Source organism: Bufo gargarizans, chromosome 10, assembly GCF_014858855.1.
Source record: "Bufo gargarizans isolate SCDJY-AF-19 chromosome 10, ASM1485885v1, whole genome shotgun sequence".
Taxonomy (NCBI): Eukaryota; Metazoa; Chordata; class Amphibia; order Anura; family Bufonidae; genus Bufo; species Bufo gargarizans.
The window spans coordinates 102,142-125,865 of NC_058089.1; the positions used below are offsets into that span (position 1 = coordinate 102,142).

Consider the following 23,724-nt stretch of genomic DNA (forward strand, 5'->3'; position numbering starts at 1 on the left):
GAGCTTACCGTCACTCCCCCACCCAGGGGGTGGAATCCCGGTTAGAAGGTATAAGCTTTTAATAATTATACACTATTCTCCGCATTTTTCCCCCTATTGGTGCCCCAGCAACCGGGGCACGAATTTTAAGCATATTATCTTAAGCTGAAAGCGCTGAACACAGCGCTGAAGCCGGAGCCGCGGACCGGAAGTGACGAGTGTGACGCACTTCCGGAACACGCGCGATGGCGGCGGAGCGAAGCGACTGCTTCGGCGGCACACGTGGAGGGAGGCAGGGAGCCAACCGGCGCCATCTCCCCCCTGTAACAGGCACAGCCATCAGATCCCTGCAGCAGCAGGACATCCAGGGGTGATCACCAGAAGATGGAGTTTCACCGGAGGCACCCAAGGTAGGCGGAGACAGGCTCCCCTGTAGGATACCTAGGAAAAGAGAAAAAGGCAGAATTAAAGAACATAATAACCATTTTATAACATTATGGTCAATACTGGGAGACTCCAGTGAGGAGTCTAGCCTGTCCTGGAGTCCACAGGACAATAAAAAAGCAACCCCGTCCAGTTGGGGCCGGGTTATATGGGGTAGGGGCTTAATTAACTAATTGTTAATTAGGATACTTAGGCAGAAATTTTTGTTCATTAAAATTCCGCCTGTCCTGACCAGCTTCACAGGGGCAAATACCCCACTTGTGCTGCTGGTTAGGACGTAAGGGAATGATCAATTATAAGGAATGGATAATAAATATCCTGGGGGACGTGGCTCATCCAGATTGTACCCCGTGCCTCCACATACACACACATTGCGCGCCAGCCGGATCTGTTTTGGCGCAGTTTCTGCCTGTCCGGTCTCACTTTAGGACAGTTTTGATAAATGTCTTCTTTGGGTTTCAGTCCCATTTTCAAGATGTCTGGAGTCCAGGGAGTGTGGTGCAGGTTGTCTAGACTGCATACAACTGTGACGAAACCTCAGCTATGAACGAGCAGGTTACCTTCACAAAAATAAATGCCACCACCTTCTACAGCCCCTGACTGGGAAAAGCGATGAGCCGTCGTCATCATCTACGGAGTGTGAAGTATGTGACCCCCGCTGAACTGCTCTGTAAATAGACCCGGGCCATACTTCTTGTTTACATGGTAAAGGTCATTGGACAAATCATCCAGTCACTTCCCTGGTCTGCAGCTTCGGTGTTCATGGATAGAATGCCAGGATTGCAGTACAGACTGACACAGAGGCAGAGGGTCACTCTCCAAAAAACAGTATTTTACGGATTTATAAGTTGTTTGGGGTCTTGTCTGGATGATAGTCCATATGGGTGCTGTAATGACGGCCATTAGCGGCCATTAGGACGTATACTTTTATTTTGGTCAATTTGGTTCATTTTAATAAGGCGGCACGCACACATACACCCATCCTCAAAAAGCCTTCACTTGACCCGTCTTCTTTGTCCAGTTATCGCCCCATATCACTTCTCCTATTTGCCTCAAAGCTACGAACAACATGTCCACTCTGAACTGTCCTCTCACCTCTCCTGCTCCCTCTTTGACCGGCTACAATCTGGCATCTAACCCCATCACTCGACTGAGACTGCCCTTACCAAAGTCACCAATGACCTGCTAACAGCCAAAACCAAAAAACATTACTCTGTCCTCCTTCTGGAGCTGTCCTCTGCCTTCACCATTACTCTGTCCCCCTCCTCCCTCTGGACCTGTCCTCTGCCTTCTCCATTACTCTGTCCTCCGGCTCCTTGACCTGTCCTCTGCCTTCTCCATTACTCTGTCCTCCGGCTCCTTGACCTGTCCTCTGCCTTCTCCATTACTCTGTCCTCCTTCTCCTTGACCTGTCCTCTGCCTTCTCCATTACTCTGTCCTCCTTCTCCTTGACCTGTCCTTTGCCTTCTCCATTACTCTGTCCTCCTTCTCCTTGACCTGTCCTTTGCCTTCTCCATTACTCTGTCCTCCTACTCTTTGACCTGTCCTATGCCTTCTCCATTACTCTGTCCTCCTTCTTCTGGACCTGTCCTCCTTCTCCTTGACCTGTCCTCTGCCTTGGACGCTGTCGACTACTCCCTTCTGTTACAAACTCTCTCATCACTTGGCATCACTGCCCTGTCCCTCTCCTGGATCACCATACCTCACAGAACGGACATTTTGCGTCTCCCACCACCTCCTCATCTCATTCCCTCTCTGTTGGTGTCCCTCAAGGCTCTGTCCTAGGACCCCTGCTCTTCTCTATCTACACTTTCAGCCTGGATCAGCTCATCTTCTCTATCTACACTTTCGGCCTGGGACAGCTCATAGAGTCCCATGGCTTTCAGTATCACTCCTACGCTGACGACACACAAATCTACCTCTCTGGTCCAGACATCACCACCTTACTATCCAGAATCCCACAATGTCTATCTTCCATATTCTCCTTCTTCGCCTTATGCTTTCTAAAACTTAACATGGATAAAACAGAATTCCTCATCTTTTCCCCATCTGGCTCAACCCCCCCCAACAGACCTATCTATCACGATCAATGGCTGCACACTATCCCCGGTCAACTGCCTTGGAGTGACCTTGGATTCTGCCCTCTCCTTCTAACCGCACATCAAAGCCCTTTCCACCACCTGTCGCCTCCAACTCAAAAACATCTCCCGCATCCGCGCTTTCCTTAACTTTGAATCTGCGAAAATGTTTGTACATGCCCTCATTATCTCCCGCCTGGACTACTGCAACATCCTCCTCTGTGGCCTTCCATCTAGCACTCTCACACCCCCCAATCTATCCTCACCTCTGCTGCCCGACTAATCCACCTCTCACCCTGTTACTCCTCGGCCTCTCCCCTCTGCCAATCCCTTCACTGGCTCCCTATTGCCCAACGAATTCACTTCAAAGTACTAACAAACACATACGAGGCCGTCCATAACCTGTCCCCCCCTACATCTCTGAGCTCCCGATACACCCCCACACGCACTCTCCGATCCTCACAGGACCTCCTTCTCTCCTCTTATCACCTCCAGGATTTCTCCCGTGCATCCCCCTCACTCTGGAACTCGCTGCCCCAACATATCAGACCCTCACCGACAGTGGAGACCATCAGGAGGAACCTGAAAACCCTCCTCTGCAGATAAGCCTACAACCAGTGACCCTGCTGCCTCTATACCGCCATGACAGTGGATATGTTTAAAGAGAGAAAAGAAGGATGCGGTTACCAAACACTACCTAAGTACAAAGTGTACAACAGGTGGAACCAGAGGCGCCAAAGATAATGGACAAAGAAGTTAATGGTACAAGTGATGGTAATCTAGAAACAATAATAATACTAGAGAAGGCAGCCCAAACCAGTGTTAGCAAAGCTTCACACTTATGATAAAGGATGGGCCGTGAGCGCCTGAAACGTCCAAGAAGGAAGTCTCAAGATGGCCTTACCCTCACCCAAAAAATGAACAAAAGACAAGGGGGGGTGCCTGACGGAGTCACCCGTCCCCGGCTCCATCCACTGCTGCGACGCGAAGGATTATTGCGGCGGCGCGCAACATGACGTCACGACGCTGACGCCGCGCCGCCGCCTTCACGGATCAGAAGAAGGATCTCCAATACCAACGGTCGGACGGCCAGACGGCGGGCATCATCAAAATAAATGTGAGAGAGACGACGAGTAAAGTAAATAATTGTGTAATTAAGGGGGGGTGTACTGTGTAATTAAGGTGGGGAGGGAGGGGGTGTAATTAAGGGGGGGGTGTTATTAAGGGGAGAAGAGAGGGTGTAATTAAGGGGGGGGGGGTGCAGGATTTGTTCATTTTATTGATGGGGATTTGGATTTTTTTTCTTTTTGGTGCAGATGGAAAGTGATTTTTTTAAGGGGGTGCAGGTTTTTATTTTATTAACCACCTCCGGACCGCCTAACGCAGATGAGCGGTCCGGAGGTGGCAGCGCTGCGCACAGCGACGCATATACGCGTCATCTCGCAAGATTTCCTGTGAATGTGTGCACACAAGCGCGCGCGCTCACAGGAACGGAAGGTAAGCGTTAGCGAGTGGATCTCCAGCCTGCCAGCGGCGATCGTTCGCTGGCAGCTGGAGATGTGATTTTTTTAACCCCTAAGAGGTATATTAGACGCTGTTTTGATAACAGCGTCTAATATACCTGCTACCTGGTCCTCTGGTGTCCCTTTTGTTTGGATCGACCACCAGAGGACACAGGTAGCTGTGTAAAGTACCACAAAACACCACTACACTACACTACACCCCCCCCCCCCCCCCGTCACTTATTAACCCCTTTTGAACCACTGATCACCCCTTATAGACTCCCTGATCACCCCCCTGTCATTGATCACCCCCCTGTCATTGATCACCCCCCTGTAAGGCTCCATTCAGACGTCCGTATGATTTTTACGGATCCACTGATACATGGATCGGATCCGCAAAACACATGCGGACGTCTGAATGAGCCTTACAGGGGGGTGATCAATGACGGAGGTGATCAGGGAGTCTATATGGGTGATCACCCCTCTGTCATTGATCACCCCCCTGTAAGGCTCCATTCAGACGTCCGCATGTGTTTTGCGGATCCGAAAATTTGTAAATATTATTGAAAACATTGAAAAAAGTTTGTGCATGTTTTCTTAACTTTCTTGGGGGAGGGGGGGGTGCCAAACAAAGGGTTCGCCCCGGGTGCCAAATGCTCTAGGTACGCCCCTGTTAAGCTCCACTCTCAGCAATAGATACCGCCATGACCAGCTTCACCCGCACCTACTGTGTCCTCCCATACCTTTGTAGATTGTAAGCCTTGCGGGCAGGGCCCTCTCTCCGTCTGTAACTTGTCTTCTTCATTCTTAGTGCAATGGTCTGTATTATGTATGTGCACCGCTTATCATATGTACAGCGCTATGGAAGGAATGGCGCTATAATAATAATAACAATGTCGGAAATTCTGTCTGCAAAAGGGGATCCACAAAGTGTGGCTATCTTCTGTCTGCATGCTGTCGTTTTCTAATTCTCATTGGCAAGAACGATTCTCAGCCACAATATGGAGAGGACATGGCCCCATGGATTCACAAAACACAGGCAGAAGTGCAGGTGATATGGAGGAGCCGGGTTATTTTGGGATGTGGCCCCCGCACTCAGCTCTCCTCGCTGGAGGCTCCGGTGAGGTCATTTCACCTTTGCCCTGCTGAGCGCAGCGTTCTGTAATCCCCCAGGAATGTGGAGCCTATAGACGGTGACTCAGGCCTGTGTCAGTGCAGACAATGCACCGCAGCTCTGGATTAGGGACGCAGCCAAGACTTTGTCCTCCACCATATTATGGCCGTCAGAACATTTTGTAGTACAACTTTAGGTTTCGCAGGGGCTGTTACATCCGTCAGACAGCGCAGATCAATACGGCTATGGTGACACCAAATATGTGGATGGTATTTGCTGTCCTATGACCTTAATACATTTAAACAGGTTTTCCAGGACCCATCAAACCCACCCTCCTCTCCTTCTACTGCCGACATCATGTCCTCTACGGCTCATGCACACGGCCGTATGTATTTTGCGGTCCACAAAAAATAGGGATGACGTCCGTGTGCATTCTGTATTTCGTGGAACGGAACAGCCGGCCCCTAATAGAACAGTCCTATCCTTGTCCGTAATGCGGATAATAGGACATTTTCTATTTTTTTGCGGAATGGAAAGCTGGATGTACAGAAACAAAATGCACGCAGAGTAACTTCGGGGTTTTTTTTGCGGACCCATTGAAACGAGTGGTTCCGCATATGGTCCGCCAAAAAAATGGAACGGACACGGAAAGAAAATATGTTCATGTGCGTGAACCCTTAACCAGATTTCTGGCAAGGACTCTGGACAGTGCCAGAACTAGTCCTCTCCTTGGTGCACGTGCAAACTCCTGACCCCACCTCATCTGCGTGTGCCAGGGAGAGGAAACGTTCTGACCACACATCATGTCCACTCCATAGCCCCGGCCACAAACCTGGTAAAGGATGTGATGTCAGCAAAGCAGGGTTTTCAGAAGAGAAGCATCATGAGACCATGTTCCTGGGCGCCAATCCATGCAAATATGGACCGTTACTCTACAGGCGTGGTGTGCGCAGTTAAGGTGAGTTTGCGGGACCTGATGCGTCCTGGAAAGCTCCTAAAAACCAATTTATGACTTATTTTTATAATGCCTCTTAGGCTTCGCTCACATCTCGCCTTAGTAGCCCTGGTAGTCTGTGAAGGCAGAGGAGCAGATTACCAGAGTCACCATAGCTGGGCACCGCCAGATCCCCATTCACTGTAACAGGATCCAGCAGCTTTCTGCCAGAGGAATACCGCCACATGCAGAAAGACAGCATTTAACGGAAGCCCACCAGATCCCCTTATAGTAGATGTGGATCCAGGGTTACCAAAGCCTATGTGCACATGGCATATTTTCATGCCCGCAAACATGTAAGCATTAATACCTGTGGAATATACGCAGCATAGTTCATACGGCAAGTATTCCCAGCATCACTCGTTGAGGAGTCCAATCACAGGAGGCAGAAATATCTCAATAATATTCCAGCAAGGGCTCATGCACACTAACGTATTTTCTTTCTGCTTCCGTTTTTTGCGGATCCATACTGTAGAAATGCTACGCCCAGCCCATATTGCTCATGTGTTTGGTGATTAATAAGTTACTGTTTCTAATCCGCAAAAAACGGATCGCATACGGAAAAGTTTTGGGGAATAACGGAACTTAAATCTGAGAAAATAAAACCTCAGGTACGGAACGTGAAAAACAGACCGCAAAACAACAATGGTCGTGTGCATAAGCCCTAAGTGTGTGGATTCTTGCGTATCAGGTTAGACGTATCATTGTGGTGTGAGGTTGGTGGGCACGCTCCCACTGTAACGTATTTACACAATGGGGGGGTTATAAACCTGTCTTCCAGTGCACAAGTCTCTATAAATATTAGCGCCCCTGGTGTAAAGTAGCGTGCCCGCGCTGTGGCTCCTGTAGAAGGGGTCACTATGGGGTGGCGGCTGTACGGCAGGTTGCATACCTTCGTCAGTCTCGGGTTTTCGGTCATATCCGGTGTGTTGTGCCGACAGCTCCTGTGATGACCTCATGCGCCACGCACTGGCCTTGATGCGGCAGAATGACCGGACTATTGCGTGTCCCCGGCAAGTGTGCTGTAAACGGATCAGGCAGTTGTCAGAGAACAGGGACTAAGCGCTACTCGGAGACATTACTGGATCTCAGATTAAGGGCTCATGCACACAACCGTGTGCTGCCCGTGGTCGTTTTGCAGCCCACATACAGCGGGTCCACAATACACAGGCATCCTGGATCGTGGAACCCCACGGTGGTGTTTCTGTCCGTGCCTCCGCACTGCAAAAAAAAAGTGGCGCATGCACTACTTTTTTGTGGTGTGGATCACTGACCCAATTTAAGTGAATGGGTCTGCGATCAGCATGCGGCTGCTCCACAGTCTGTGCCCATGCATTGCGGTCCGCAGCACGGGCCACTTAAGTCCTAAGGTGCGTTCACACTGAGCTCAGCGATGGACTGGTTGCCTGACAGCCCCATAGAACCTGAGACGGTGGCGGTCACCGACTGTCAGAGCTGTCCCAGTGCTACCAGCCGAGAAGCAGGATCCCCAGTCACACCAGTCCAGGGTCGGGATTAGGATGGGGGTACACTAAGGATTTTCTGCTCAGGAATTTTTGGGTGGAAAATCCACAGCGTTTATTGAAGTTGCAAAGTGAAGGAGATTTTCCAAATCTCATGCAAAATGTGTGAAGAGTTGGTCTGCAGTAGAGATGATGCCAATCCAGCCCCATCTGTCCACAGCCGATTCCTCCCTCTGCGATGTGTGGGGTGAATTCTGGGGGTTTTGCTGCCGACGTGACAAAACCTTAACCTTCACCGGCTGCTGTGTATCGATCAAGAGTAACCTATAGGTGTAGAGTAATGGCCGGAGTCCAGCAGTCACATGACCACGTGGTCCAACGGCTCCGTGTGTGTATATCAACTCTAAGGCTGCCGAATTTATAATCGACATCTGGGTGGCGGTAGATTGAGAGGCATGTACATGCAGCAGGTCACAACCTCCGCAGTCCAGCTCTTCTTAAACTACAACTCCTAGAATCCTCCTTTCACTTCTGTGGGAGTTTGCATGCTGGGAGTTGTAGTTTCACAGCAGCTGGAGTGCTGCTGATCCCTGACCTAATGGAGGGAACGTTTATCTGGGCACACGTGGATTTTAAATGAAGGTGAAATCTAAGGTCAGGCGACCCCAGGAGGGAGAGCGCAGCTTATAATCAGACACACAGGTAGTCACTGAACAAGATGGAGGGACCACCGGAGGCTGAGCCCCTGGGTGGCCACCTGCTTCACCCCAATAAAAGGGGCACATGTAGGCCATGGGGCATAAGGTGAAGCTGCGCAGGGGCGAGCGTGGAGCCACCCCAGCGTCTGTCCAGGCCCCGTGCCGGACAGGGTGCCAGGAAACCGGACTGTGCCAAATTTCTAACACGCTGTTAGACAGATGTGGCCAAATTACAGTAACGTAGACTCACTAAATGGACGTAAAATTCCCCTCCTGATAAGGCTCCATTCACACGTCCGTAGCATGACACGGACACTGGCAATGTGTTACGCATTTTGCGGACCGCACATCGCCGGCACTAATAGAATATGCCAATTCTTGTCTGCAATTGTGGACAAGAATAGGACAAGTTCTATTTTTTTTCGGCAACGGAAATGCGGACCCGGAAGTGCGGGTCCGCATTTCCGGAGCCAACGTTCTGCAAAATGCAGATAGAAATTGTGGACGTGTACAGAACATTTCATAATGGCGATGCCTCGGCCCTTTACATTCTTATTCCACTAAACATGAAAACGGATAAAGGGTTTAAAAAAAAAATAATAAGGTTTATTTTATCATAGTACAAATAAAACCAGTGCTTACAAAGAAACGGAAGCGTCCCCCGACCGTCACAATAACCAAATGTTGTGGACAATAGAAAAATCTATAAAAAGAAAGAATTCATCCCAAGCAGCGCAAGCAAACGCTTAATTTTTTATTTCATACATTCTCATGCCCCTGCAGACTGGACCGGGACCACGTGGAAATCGCTGCATTCATTACGGAAACATGGCATTAACCCTTCATACCCAGCTAGAGATGAGCGAGTCTCCGGTCACAGCCACGAGATCTGCTCACCCCATACACCAGGTGCATCGCCCGCCAGGGTTACTGACGCCGATTAGGGACATCTCTCTTATCTGTAGGTAGTAGTGTTGTGGAGAAATCAGAGCTTTTATAAGTATGCTAATGAGCTACTGGAGCACCAGGAGGCGGGCTTAAGAGGTTGGAGCACCGCCCCCCCTCCCTTTAGATTGACAGTGCTAGACCTCTGGGCTCTCACGCCTGCGCACATCTTCAGATTCACCCTTATGAGCCATACTGTGCACGCTCCATTCATGTCACCGAACCTGGAAGTGGCGGCGGGGTCGGCTTTCACGCTAAAGGGAGGGAGTGGAGGTTGCAACTTGAAGGAAATAGGCGTCAGTAGCGGTGCTCGAACCACCTTCGCCCGCCTCCTGGTGCTCCAGTAGCTCATTAGCATATTATACAAGTTCATATTTCCCCCCACTGCTACTACCTATAGAGAAAAGAGATATCGCCTTAACCAGCGGGCGTTACGCCTGGTGCATGGGGTGACAGCCGCTTTAAGGCCCTGTTAGGCTGGGTTCACATGACGTTTTTCCTGTTTAACATATTCAAAAAACGTATACATTAAACGGACGCCTCAGACTGATGCCACACGGTGGCATCCGTTCACCATAGAGTTCCAATAAGTATACTTTTGTTACCGGACTGTGCAGGATAGAAGGACGCGGTGTGCTGTGTTTTTGTATCCTTTTTTCTGTAACGTATACATCATAAAGCGTGATGTGAACCCGCCCTTAGACAGAATGGTTTTCAGGCCAATTATCGTGGACCAGCGTTCGTAGGAGCCCTTATTCCTGGCCAGTGGTGGAACTGTGGCGCCAATCAGCCGATACATCAGTAAGTGCACCTTTGTTAGGCTACTCTCACATCCGCGCTTTGTATTCCGGTTCTGAGATCCGACAGAGGATCTGAAAACCGGAGCAAAACGATTCCGTTTGATTTAATACATTGGGATGCATCCGTTCCATTCAGATGCAGGTGTATTAAATCAAAACTGAACAAACCAGAAAAACGGACGCAGGACCATTGACTTGAATTTAGTGCCAGATCCAGTTTGTTCCGTTTCGCAGACCGGCCGCAGCGGTTTTGTGTCCGGTCATGGAATGGAAGGCATCCTGATCTGTTTTGCCCGCGCTGACGATACATGGGGACAGAGCGGCAGCGTTTGGAGAGCCTCTGCCGATTTTCATCAGGATGGAAGGCGCAGAATTATGTGCTGCCGGTAATAGGAAAGAACCACGGCAGTGGCGATCATTCCTTCCCATGCACTTTGGCTGCCCCTAAGTCTCACGTGTATGAGCAGCGCAGACATCGGACTACAATCCCCATACGACAGGCCGAGTGTGCATGTGTTCTGAGAGGGAAGAGGCGGGGGCTACAATACGCCGTCGGCCTCGGATCGGGCCGACTTTACTCTTCTGCGTAGACGATGGATCGGCAGATAAAGATCTCGTGTCAATTGGCCACAAACTTCCCAACAGCCGGCGAATCGTGAGCCTGAGAACCAATGCCATGAGGTTCGGAATCCCCTCCCCCGTCACGTGCTGCGCTCTGGGCGCCTCCTTCACTTCTATCCAATATGGCGACTAATTCAGTAATGTACAAAACCACTTCTGTCCCTTTAATGTGGGGGGAGGGGAGGGGGTTTGCACATGATTTGCTGCAAAGATAAAATAGTATTAATTTCATCATTAACAATCTCTATGTACAAATAATACATGGCGGCCGGAGCGCTACGAGCGCAAACGCAGGCGCCGAGCCGGGGACACGGCCCTGAAATGCAGCCGGACTATTAGCACAGTCCCCGGACACTGTTCAATGTCCTACAAGTCCTGACACACCATCTCCTCATCCCGTCCGACAGAACGGCCAAGATGGTGGCCGGGGCGTGTTAATCATCCATCCCGGGAGACTCCCCCTGCTGTATCCGTGAGGCTATCCTGATCGCTTCTTCCAAGGACTGCTGCTCGCCCAGCTGAGGGGGAAACACAAGGCGTTACCTCATCTGCTCTGTATTTCACTCATGTTTTTCAAGATCTCTGGTTGTTGTCCTTGAATGAAAATCTTTAGTGTTTACTTCCAGGGGATTTGTGATCGCGTCCTGGTCACGCTATAGTTGTGTGCCAGCACATCCCCTGGAGATAAACTATGAAGCTTCCTTTTGAATGACAGCAAGCAGAGATACTGAAATCATTTAAACATTATAGAACTTTTCACTTTATTTTGTTTTCTGAAACTGGAATATTCCTTTAAATCCCCTGTAAATTAAGTCCTCGAGCCGACATCTGTCACAGTGTACATACAGCCAAGATGGCCGCCCTGGCAGCTTTGTCACCCACCCAGCTTTCCCATCCTTCTGAATGGATCCGTCCCCTGCTCCTTTATCACTGGGCACTTCAGATATCTGGGGGCCAGACTGGATACAGAGGTCAGTGCCATAGGTGTCCCACCCGGGGGCCCCACCTCTGGGTCCCGGGGCCTCCAACAGATTCATATTCACACCAGCAGCCATGCCCACATACCTGGGCATGGTAAGTTACTGTTTATCCTTAGGCTCAGTGCCCGCTCATTAACCTCAGGAGCCAATCAGCTGACTCATCCCCTACAACAACCAATCAGATTGAAGCTTTTGTTTTCCAAATAACCTTACAAAAATAAATGCAACAGTGTGACTCTGATTGGTTGCTGTAGGCCCCTCCCCCTCGTACCGTGACTGCAATCTGTGTCCCGTTGGATGTGGCCAGCAGTGTGACCGGCCGGGTCTCGGTGACCAGGTGGTGACCGTGCTGCTGCTGCCCCATTTCCACGGAGGCCGCATGGAAGGCCGACAGGTCCTGCGCCACTATAGCCACCTGTGAAGGGAGAGGAAATGGGGGAGATTCACAGGTAAAACGCACCAAAGGTAGGAAATAGCAGACAGCGAGACACGGGCATCAGCTACGGAGTGGGCGTAATCACTTACATGCCGGGTGCCATCCTGGGCTATAAGAGCCAGCTGCTGTCCGGACTGCGTCACTGCGGCCGGCAAGCCGTCTTCTCCATCCACTCCAGTGACATACGTTATCTGGGAGCCTTTCAGGACTTCTTCCGCTGTAACAAATGGAAACGGTCAGCAAGCTTGCCTACATCACCTTCCTGTAAGCCTCCAACAAGCAGACGAGTCCTGGGAGAGCTCTGCACAAGAATAAAGGAGCACCCCAACCTGCTGCCTGGAGCTTGTTTTCTGGGGTTCCTCTCTAATGCGTTAAGTACAGCGCCACGATCACAGCAACACGTGAAATATTAACCTGACGCCTATAATAAAGCCGCCACATTAAACGGCTGATGGAGCTGCTCCCTGGCATCAACACAATGGACGCTGTGTTTACTCAGTGAAGTCCCAATCAATCATTCACTGTCCGCAAACACTGACGCAGTGATAAGGAGCAGCGTGCTAGAACACGTGCCCCAGTGCTCCCATAGCCGAGCCCGTCCGCTGCAAGAAACGGATTCTATTGCAGGAAGTGAGCAAGAGCGCCCTCAGCTGTTCACAAAGAGAACTTCTGCACAGTCACTTGCGCTCCCATTACCGTCCGATGGAGACATTTCACTGGTTGAACCACTGACATGTAAATAGAAGTCACCTTTGTAAAACAGTCTGTAGTCAATACTTGCCGCGAGCGAAAAGAAAATAAGATTTCCAAGAGACCTCGGGTGCTACAAGGTATCCAGTGTAGACAATCCTATCTCTCCTGTCCTGCTGGTTTTCTACAATGTATCAGCCTGCGGGGGGGGGGGGGGGGGGGCCTCAGTATCGTTATGGGAGCCCTCCGATTACTTCTTCACTTTGGTGCTGATTAGATTTGTCTATTAAAGCCGTTTTGGCTGTTGCAGCACAAACAATGGAAGCAGTAAAATGCAGGACTGTGGGGCCGGCAGCTGTTCCAGATCAGCGGTCTGAAGGGAAGGAATGTATGAATGCGGGGCGCCCCTCCCCGCTTGTCAGTGCGGATTCTGTGCCAGGTAAGGCTCCTCAACGGATGCTGCCCGGGCCTCGCCATGCTCGTTAGCAGATCCTTTGTGAGGGTGACAAGCTGTGGCCTGGCACCTGCCCAAACCACTGCGCTCACCAGGTGTCCAGGGCAAACAGATCTGCGGTGTGTGCACGAGAGCTTTGTTCTGGATAAACGGACACTTCATAGCGATCCAGGTATCGATGTCAACCTAGCCGGCAGCTGCGATAACGGTGAGCAGCTCATCCGGGCCATCAATGAGGGGTTCTAATACTGGCCCCGATGAGCGTGTGCTACGCCCTGCGCTGCCGCAGCAGGCCTCATCCGGTAACCTGTGCGCAGAGCTGCCACAGATTTCAGTCGTTTTGTTTTACACCAAATTTCTGACATAAATGAGAAAAGTGAGGTGGCCGATGACTCCGCCCATATTCTGTCCTTTTTTGGAAATTGGTGAGGCACAATAAAATGCAATGACATAAAAAAAGTAGCAAAACCGGGTTTCACAAATTTGTAACACTGGTGGGGAATGATACATTTCACCCTTTATGTTTCTATTACCAACTGTAATCCTAGCTGCTATAGGGGGCTACTATTGCCACTTGTCAGGGAGAAGGGGCGCGGGGAATCTGTGAGGATACGCGGAGAAGACCGCGAAGAGTCTGTCCTCACTGCTGCGCTGTTATTGGGGGGCTTTCTGCTAGGTAATACCACGTCCCCTGCAGATGGACCCCCCAGCGATAAGTGATCACCACTAGACCGGGTTCATTTCAAGAATCGGTTGTCAGGTGTCCTGGGTGGGAATAGAGGGTGTGGAGGGGTGGCACTTACGTGGCTGCGGTACATAGAAACCTTCCTGGTCCTCCTCGATGGGCTCCGTGTCATTATGCGCCGTCCTCTTGTGCATGGCGAGCGTGGAGATCTGCTTGTACGTTTTGCCGCAGTGGTTGCAGTTGTACGGCTTGGAGTGAGTGTGAACCACGTGATGCTTGTATAGGCTGGAATATTCCGTGAAACGTTTATCGCATCCCGGCACCGTACACACGTATGGCTTCTCTCCTGGCCGTAGAGACAAGATCAAAGGTCAGTCACATATATGGATATAAACGTCTCTGGGGCCTCCGCACTGGAGATCTGGGACATAAAGCAGTGATCGTGAGGGGCAGGGGGGTCCGCAGCAGAAGCGTCCGCCTCCGATTCCACTCTCCAGCTGCTGTGAAACTCCAACTCCCAGCATACATACTTCCTCAGCTATTCCTGTGACTCCCAAATGAAATGAGGATTCTGGGAGTTGTAGTTTCAGAACAGCTGGAGTGGCGGAGGTTGCTGATCCCTGCACTACCGATATACATCAGGTATGTGAATGGTATGGACATAGCCTTACAGGTCGCATCCATTGTCTCTGGGCAGCAGCGCATGGTGGTACCTGTGTGTATCCGCACGTGGTTCTTGTAATTGGTGGCGCTGGCGAATGCTCTGCCACAGCCGGACTCTGAGCAGTAATATGGCCGCTCCCCTGTGTGTGTACGGATGTGAACTTTCCGGATGTTTGATGTGGTAAATGACCTTCCGCAACCTTCGAACGGACATTTGAATGGCCTCTCTCCTGCAGGCAAATAATGAGATAGTTTAACCCCTCAAAGACCAGGCCCATTTTCGTCCCGTCCCCCCCCACATTCCAAGAGTCATAACTTAGCATAGACATATGAGGGCTTATTTTTGGGGTGCATACAATGTTTTGATCATTGTTAGGCCTCATGCACACAACTGTGGTTTGTAAAACACAACACTTTCGGTTTTGCTCCCATTTTGCATGAGCGGAACTCAAAGATCTGAAACATTTTCTACACAAAAGACCCATCCCACCTCACAGGTGTGGCATATCAAGGTGCTGATTAGACAGCATGAATATTGCACAGGTGTGTCTTAGACTGCCCACAATAAAAGGCCACTCTGAAATGTGCAGTTTGATCACACAGCACAATGCCACAGATGTTGCAACAATAGCAATAGCTGTGCGAAGTTGCAGAATATTGGCAGGAACTGGAACACGGTGTCGTATACGCCGATCCAGAGCGTCCCAAACATGCTCAATGGGTGACATGTCCGGTGAGTATGCTGCCAGGCAAGAACTGGGATGTTTTCAGCTTCCAGGAATTGTGTCCAGATCCCTGCACTATGGGGCCGTGCATTATCCTGCTGCAACATGAGGTGATGGTCGCGGATGAACGGCACAACAACGGGCCTCAGGATCTCCTCACGGGATCTCTGTGCATTCAAAATGCCATCAATAAAATGCCCCTGTGTTCGTTGTCCATAACATACGCCTGCCTGTACCATAACCCCACTGCCACCATGGGCCACTCCATCCACAACGTTGACGTCAGCAAACCCACATGACGCCACGCGCTGTCTGCCATCTGCCCTGAACAGTGAAAACCGGGACTCATCCGTGAACAGAATGTCTCTCCAACGTGCCAGACGCCATTGAATGTGAGCATTTGTCCACTCAAGTCTGTTATGACGACGAACTGCAGTCAGGTCCAGACCCTGATGAGGACGACGAGCAGAGGAGCTTCCCTGAGACGGTGTCTGACAGTTTGTGCAGAAATTCTTTGGTTAGGTTGCTGCAGCTGTCCGGGTGTCTGGTCTCAGGCGACCATGAAGGTGAACATGCTGGATGTGGAGGGTCCTGGGCTGGTGTGGCTACACGTGGTCTGCGGTTGTGAGGCCGGTTGGATGTACTGCCAAATTCTCTGAAACGCCTTTGGAGACGGCTTATGGTAGAGAAATGAACATTCATTGCACGGGCAACAGCTCTGGTAGACATTCCTGCAGTCAGCATGCCAATTGCACGCTCCCTCAGACATTGTGCTGTGTGATCAAACTGCACATTTCAGAGTGGCCTTTTATTGTGGGCAGTCTAAGGCACTCCTGTGCAAAATTCATGCTGTCTAATCATCACCTTGATATGCCACACCTGTGAGGTGGGATGGATTATCTCGGCAAAGGAGAAGCGCTCACTAACACAGATTCAGACAGATTTGTGAACAATATCTGAGAGTAATGGGTCTTTTGTGTCTGTAGAAAATGTTTCAGATGTTTGAGTTCAGCTCATGCAAAATGGGAGCAAAACCAGAAGTGTTGCGTTTATATTTTTGTATGTGTGTGTGTGTGTATATATATGTACAGGTGAAACTCGAAAAATGAGAATACAGTGGTCCCTCAGGTTACAATATGAATTGGTTCCAGTGCGACCATTATATGTTGAAACCATTGTAGGTTGACTGAAGGTTCTCCTTTATCCAGGTCATGGTATATCTGTAAAGAATAAATCAAGGCAACTGGACGTCCTGTAGATTTCGTGAAAACGTTTCACTCGTTCTTCCAACGAGCTTTCTCAATTCTGACTGTACAAGAATTCTGGGAATAAATGTGTAACTGAATCCACATCTGGTAATTATACCCAGCATTGGGTCAGAGGTCATTATACCCAGCATTGGGTCAGAGGTCATTATACCCAGCATGGGGTCAAAGGTGTCGATTCCATTATCCTAATTGGAGTCAGTAGGTGATAAAGACTTCTCAGAAAAAGGTGTCAAGACAGCATTGTATGTGGCAGACAATAGATGTCTAACCCCCCCGCCTCTATACAAGCTTGGCTTCTCCATTTGTACGTAGATGGCCTCCTTCACACCTCGTTTGTACCAATCGGCCTCCTTATCCAAAACACGTACTTGACTGTCTTCAAAGGCGTGACCTGTTCCTTTTAGATGTAAGTACACGGCTGGATCTTGACCCGAGGTTTTGGCTCTTCTATGCTGGGCCATACGCTGATGTAGTTGTTGTTTCGCCGATATACAGTTCTGAACATTCCTCATTGCCTGGACTGCGCACACAATGTTGTCCATCTTGTGGTTAGGCGTTGGGTCTTTGGGGTGAACCAGTTGTTGCCTCAGTGTGTTGCTGGGTGTAAAGCAAACAGGGATGTGATGTTTATTAATCATCCTTTTGAGTTTCTCAGACACCCCAGCTACATATGGGATAACCATAGTCTTGCGTCTGTCATGCTTCTCGCCCTCACTGGTAGTCTTGGTGGTCTTTCTTCTCCTTCCTTCTGTTTTGACAAAGGCCCAAACTGGATACCCACAAGTTTTAAGTGCCCCTCTGAGGTGTTTGAGTTCCTTGGCCTTGGCCTCTGTGCCTCAACATTGTAAGTTGAGTAATTGGTTCCAAAGCCTCAAAATGTCATCAAAGATGAGATAAAATGAAGATTTAAGAAACATAAGCAGAAAACTAAGACAGATAAAACCAGTCCTTCCATGTAACAGTCAGGAATATGTGCTAACTAGCATCTACTACAGCTATTTTACCAGAAAAGTGGCCTTGATTGGTTGGATCTGAGTCTGAGGCATTGTATGTTGAGTTTATCTGTAAAGAATAAATCAAGGCAACTGGACTTACTGTACATTTCTTGAAAACGTTTCACTCGTTCTTTCAAGAAATCTACAGGACGTCCAGTTGCCTTGATTTATTCTTTACAGATATACCATGACCTGGATAAAGGAGAACCTTCACAGACATATGTTGAGTTTAGTTTCACCTACGATGGGTCAGAAAAGACCATTGTATGTTGAAAATATTGTATCCTGAGGCCATTGTATCTTGAGGGATCACTGTATCTTGCAAAAGTCCATTTATTTCAGTAATGCACATTAAAAAGGAATTCCTTTTAATTTGCATTACTGAAATAAATTGACTTTTGCCAGATATTCTATTATATATATATATATATATATATATATATATATATATATATATATATATATATATATACATATACACACACACACACACACACACAGTACAGACCAAAAGTTTGGACACACCTTCACTTTCAGAGAGTTTTCTTTATTTTTATGACTATGAAAATTGTAGATTCGCACACATCTCTAGAACAACTGTTAGGAGGAGACTGTGTGAATCAGGCCTTCATGGTAGAAGATCTGCTAGGAAACCACTGCTAAGGACAGGCAACAAGCAGAAGAGACTTGTTTGGGCTAAAGAACACGAGGAATGGACATTAGACCAGTGGAAATCTGTGCTTTGGTCTGATGAGTCCAAATTTGAGATCTTTGGTTCCAACCACCGTGTCTTTGTGCGACGCAGAAAAGGTGACCGGATGGACTCTACATGCCTGGTTCCCACCGTGAAGCATGGAGGAGGAGGTGTGATGGTGTGGGGGGGGTTTGCTGGTGACACTGTTGGGGATTTATTCAGAATTGAAGGCATACTGAACCAGCATGGCTACCACAGCATCTTGCAGCGGCATGCTATTCCATCCGGTTTGCGTTTAGTTGGACCATCATTTATTTTTCAACAGGACAATGACCCCAAACACCTCCAGGCTGTGTAAGGGCTATTTGACCATGAAGGAGAGTGATGGGGTGCTGCGCCAGATGACCTGGCCTCCACAGTCACCGGACCTGAACCCAATCGAGATGGTTTGGGGTGAGCTGGACCACAGAGTGAAGGCAAAAGGGCCAACAAGTGCTAAGCATCTCTGGGAACTCCTTCAAGACTGTTGGAAGACCATTTCAGGTGACCACCTCTGGAAGCTCATCAAGAGAATGCCAAGAGTGTGCAAAGCAGTAATCAAAGCAAAAGGTGGCTACTGTGAAGAACCTGGAATATGACATATTTTCAGTTGTTTGTTATGTATATAATTCCACATGTGATAATTCATAGTTTTGATGCCTTCAGTGCGAATCTACAATTGTCATAGTCATGAAAATAAAGAAAACTCTTTGAATGAGAAGAAGGTGCGTCCAAACTTATATATATATAAATATCAGGGGGTCACAATCACAGACTTCTCTGACAATGGGGTTCAAGTCCAAAAGGTGCTTTATTTTGGCACTTCAGCACATCACCCACACAAACATCGAAAATAAACCCCTGCCTGTCTGGGCTCTACCTAATACACGTGTTATCTCTACCTCACCTATAGAGCGCTGTTCACACACCGGATTAGATCCTCAGCCATTTACGGTCCAGCAGCCTTTACACCAGCACCCTTGGGGGGGGATATACACGCCTCCCAGCACTTATACTGGACACATCACCACAATATATATACGTGTGTATGTGGGGTGGAACAAGGTGATTGAATAATGGCAAATTACCAAAAAAAAATTTCCCCATTACGACATACACCGCACAGGAAATTTTTAGATTTTAGTAGTTCAGACATTTTTGTAGGCGCTAATACCTGTTACGTTTATTTTTTATATATACAATTGGGTGGTTGGAATTTTTATAATTTTAACGTTTTACTCTTGTGGGGCTATAACCTGCGATCTTCAGATTGCTTTGCTTGTAGACCATAATAGAAAACCCCTGGTCATTGCGGCCGGGAGCCTCCTGTATTATAGAGCCGGCACCCGCCGTGTACGGAGCGCGCTGAGTGCAGCAGTCTGCCCCATACAAGCCCTTGCACATAATGTCATACATGTAAGTGTTAATGGTTAACTAGTAAGCAAAAAACACAAGCCTAAGGGATAATGCACATGCTGCAGGGTTTGTCACAATTTTTTGTAAAGAAATGCAGGGTTAAAGGGATTCTGTCACCTGGTTTTAGCCTATAGAGATGCGGACATGCACGGCTAGATCGCCGCTAGCATGTCCGCAATATACCTGTCCCATAGCGCTGTGTGCTTTTATTGTGTTTAAAAAATGATTTTTATAGATAAATGAGCCTGGTAAGGAGCCCAAGTAGCCGCACTAACCGTTCTGGAGCCCAGCCACGGCACCGCCTGCGTCCTCCGAATCTCCTCCTTGCTCACAAAGTTAGATCGCCGTAATCTCACAATGCGCGAGCTGGCGCAGTGACGGCATAGTGTGCCTTCCCTGTGCTGGCATCAGCCTCAGGGAAGGAACTGCGCATTGCGAGATTACGGCGATCTAACTTTGTGAGCAAGGAGGAGATTCGGAGGACGCAGGCGGTGCCGTGGCTGGGCTCCAGAACGGTTAGTGCGGCCACTTGGGCTCCTTACCAGGCTCATTTATCTATAAAATCATTTTTTAAACACAATAAAAGCACACAGCGCTATGGGACAGGTATATTGCGGACATGCTAGCGGCGATCTAGCCGTGCATGTCCGCATCTCTATAGGCTAAAACCAGGTGACAGAATCCCTTTAACCCTGCAAAAATAAGACTGGACTGAAACTCCAAGCATCTGCCTCCCTAATGAATGACAGGAGTGTGATGGGCGTCAGCAGCGGAGCGCGGACATTATAATCCTCTCAGTGATCTGTGGTGAATCGGTCAGATTATGGAATCATTATTCAAATTGCCGGACGCTGCGGCCTGTGCCCGCTCACCGTAATCCTTGCAGAGGGTTTCCTGCACCCAGCACAGTGCAATCCTCCATACACTGCGCACAGGTGGCCGCGCTATCCTCCATACACTGCGCACAGGTGGCCGCGCTATCCTCCATACACTGCGCACAGGTGGCCGCGCTATCCTCCATACACTGCGCACAGGTGGCCGCGCTATCCTCCATACACTGCGCACAGGTGGCCGCGCTATCCTCCATACACTGCGCACAGGTGGCCGCGCTATCCTCCATACACTGCGCACAGGTGGCCGCGCTATCCTCCATACACTGCGCACAGGTGGCCGCGCTATCCTCCATACACTGCGCACAGGTGGCCGCGCTATCCTCCATACACTGCGCACAGGTGGCCGCGCTATCCTCCATACACTGCGCACAGGTGGCCGCGCTATCCTCCATACACTGCGCACAGGTGGCCGCGCTATCCTCCATACACTGCGCACAGGTGGCCGCGCTATCCTCCATACACTGCGCACAGGTGGCCGCGCTATCCTCCATACACTGCGCACAGGTGGCCGCGCTATCCTCCATACACTGCGCACAGGTGGCCGCGCTATCCTCCATACACTGCGCACAGGTGGCCGTGGGCTCCCTGACCTTCGGTCCCAGTTTTTTCAGTAAAACACAAAAAGCGATAAATTATATTACAGAAATAAGTTTCAGGGCAATAAGGATATTGACCCGTATAATACAAGCGCCGTCCCCTCCTCCATCTTGTCAGCCAATGATATCATTTGGTGACTTTTTGGAAACTATTTGTGCAGCTGTTCCTCGGTGAGAACGCAACGTTCTCCTCTGCTTTCTAAGGACGGGGCGTCACCAAGTGGAGGACACAATGTTCTGCTACGGCTCCCCGCCCAGTGCATACAGACCTCGCTGCCTGCCAAGCTGCCGTCACCGTCTGTTAGGGAATATTATATAACAGGATGTTGCCATGGAGACAGGAAACACTTATTGTAAACACTGCAGGCAACGAGCGGCGGGAATCGCTGGATATTTAAAGAAAATAACGGCAGAAATTACATGAGTGGGAACAAAAGGAGCCTCCCGGTCAGGGCACTGAGAAATTACCCCCCCCCCCCTTCCCCCATAATTGTGTTTAGGGCTGTATGTAAAGTCGCTAGAAGTTTCTATACTATCTATGAATTAACCCTTTTTACCCCGGGCCAGTTTTCACCCTCCTGCCCAAGCCATTTTTTGTGTCACTTTATGTGGTAATAACTCTGGAACGCTTTCACTCATCCAAGCCATTCTGAGACTGTTTTCTCGTGACACATTGTACTTCATGACAGTCATAAATTTGAGTCAATATATTTCACCTTTATTTATGAACAAATCCCAAATTTACAAAAAAAAGTGAAAAAAAAATTCTCAATTTTAAAAATGTACATTTATGTTCTTTTAAAACAGACAATGACACCTCATAAAATATTTATTACTTAACATTCCCCATATGTCTCCTTTATGTTGCCATCATTTTGTAAATGTAATTTTATTTTTTCAGGACGTTACAAGGCTTAGAAGTTTAGAAGCAATTCTTAAAATTTTTAAGAAAATTTCTAAAACCCACTTTAAGGACCAGTTCAGGTCTGAAGTCACTTTGTGGGGCCTACATAGTGGATACCCCCATAAATGATCCCATTGTAGAAACTACACCCCTCAAGTTACTCAAAACTGATTTTATAAACTGTGATTACCCTTTAGGTGTTCCACAAGAATTAATAGAAAATGGAGATGAAATTTCAAAATTTAACTTTTTTGGGCGATTTTTCATTTTAATCTATTTTTTTACCCACTAACAAAGCAAGGGTTAACAGCCAAACAAAACTCAATATTTATTACCCCGATTCTGCGGTTTACTGAAACACCCCACATGTGGTCGTTAACTGATGTAAGGGCACGTGGCAGGGCGCAGAAGGAAAGGAGCGCTGTATGGTTTTTGGAAGGCAGATTTTGCTGAACTGGTTTTTAGACACCATGTCCCATTTTAACCAGTATTTGTATCCTCATATATTTTAGTAGGATTAGGTTTTTAAGGTTCATTTCAGTAAATGCCGTCAGCTTGAAAGGATTCCAGATGTCGAGTGCCTATCATTACTACACGTATACATTTGAATTAATTGGTGGCAGGGTGAGCCATATTGGTGGGTGCCCCAGTTCCAGCCACCTTGTTCTCTATATTCACGGATAAAGACTCATTCATACGGCCGTCTCAATGAGCCCTTCTAGTCCGAGCAATAGAGTAAATCTTTGCATCAGATGGCGAAAAAAATGAAAAATCCAGTAACAATATTGTTACACATGTATCACGTCCATTTCACCTGTACTGATACACCGTAACAAACTCTCAGCTGTGAATTTCTAGGTCAAGACGGGATTTCATCTATTAAATATTTCCTATGGTCAAACGTAGCAGTGAAAACACTGCACCAGTTACTCAAAGCGCTGCTGACATACTCCAGAAAAGATGGCGGCGCGGGGGCCACTTACCTGTGTGAGTTCGGATGTGTTTCTGCAAGTCTCCTGATGTCTTGAAGGACTTGGTGCAGTTTTCCTCTGTGCACCTATAGGGCTTCTCTCCTGTGTGCGTCCGTACGTGGCTTTTTAACCCGTAGCCTACAGAAATAAGTGAGACGTCACAATCCGGAACTTTGGAAAAGTTTTGTTTCACTTGTCTAGAACTGACTGATCCAGAGTTTATCATGTCTTGTACTCCAGTCACATCCAAAGCTGTATTGTCCTTCTTCTGCGAGCACATCCACAGCTGAATTCAGTCTCTTTCCTCCTGCTGCTCAATGTTGTCATGGTCCAGTGCTGACAGATGGAAGTCAGCTGGGAATGCAGCTTTGGAGGTAACTGGAGTAGAAGTCAGAAAAATAAAAGAAGAATGTGCAGTGCCCCCCACCCTGGGCCATAAATGGCGCTGCTCTCACTAGGTTCCCATTTCATTAGTCCCTGCACCGCTGGACAGAGATCTTGGATTACTGGACCTGTTGCAAACGCTTTCCCACAGCCGCCATGTTCGCACTGGTACGGCCGGTCCCCAGTGTGCGATCGCTCGTGCACCTATTAGATATAAAGTTACATTGTGTCAGCGGATGACGATCCGGCAACATCTGAAGAATCAAAGGACTCCAACAGCAACAAGCTCCAAA

At 48.7% G+C, this 23,724-nt stretch overlaps 1 protein-coding gene across 1 annotated transcript in view; it reads right to left on the reverse strand.

Annotated features, from left to right (window-relative positions):
• Positions 1 to 8,856: 8,856 nt before the first annotated feature.
• Positions 8,857 to 23,724, reverse strand: part of ZNF143 (zinc finger protein 143) — a 49,025-nt gene continuing 34,157 nt past the window's right edge. Inside the window, exons 9-15 of the mRNA XM_044269831.1 lie at positions 23,560 to 23,635; positions 23,060 to 23,185; positions 14,597 to 14,776; positions 14,002 to 14,229; positions 12,144 to 12,271; positions 11,890 to 12,033; positions 8,857 to 11,156 (exon numbers count right to left, since the gene is read on the reverse strand). Of these exons, the coding sequence (XP_044125766.1) occupies positions 11,073 to 11,156; positions 11,890 to 12,033; positions 12,144 to 12,271; positions 14,002 to 14,229; positions 14,597 to 14,776; positions 23,060 to 23,185; positions 23,560 to 23,635 (966 nt within the window). The 3' untranslated portion in view covers positions 8,857 to 11,072. The remainder of the gene's footprint in view (positions 11,157 to 11,889; positions 12,034 to 12,143; positions 12,272 to 14,001; positions 14,230 to 14,596; positions 14,777 to 23,059; positions 23,186 to 23,559; positions 23,636 to 23,724) is intronic.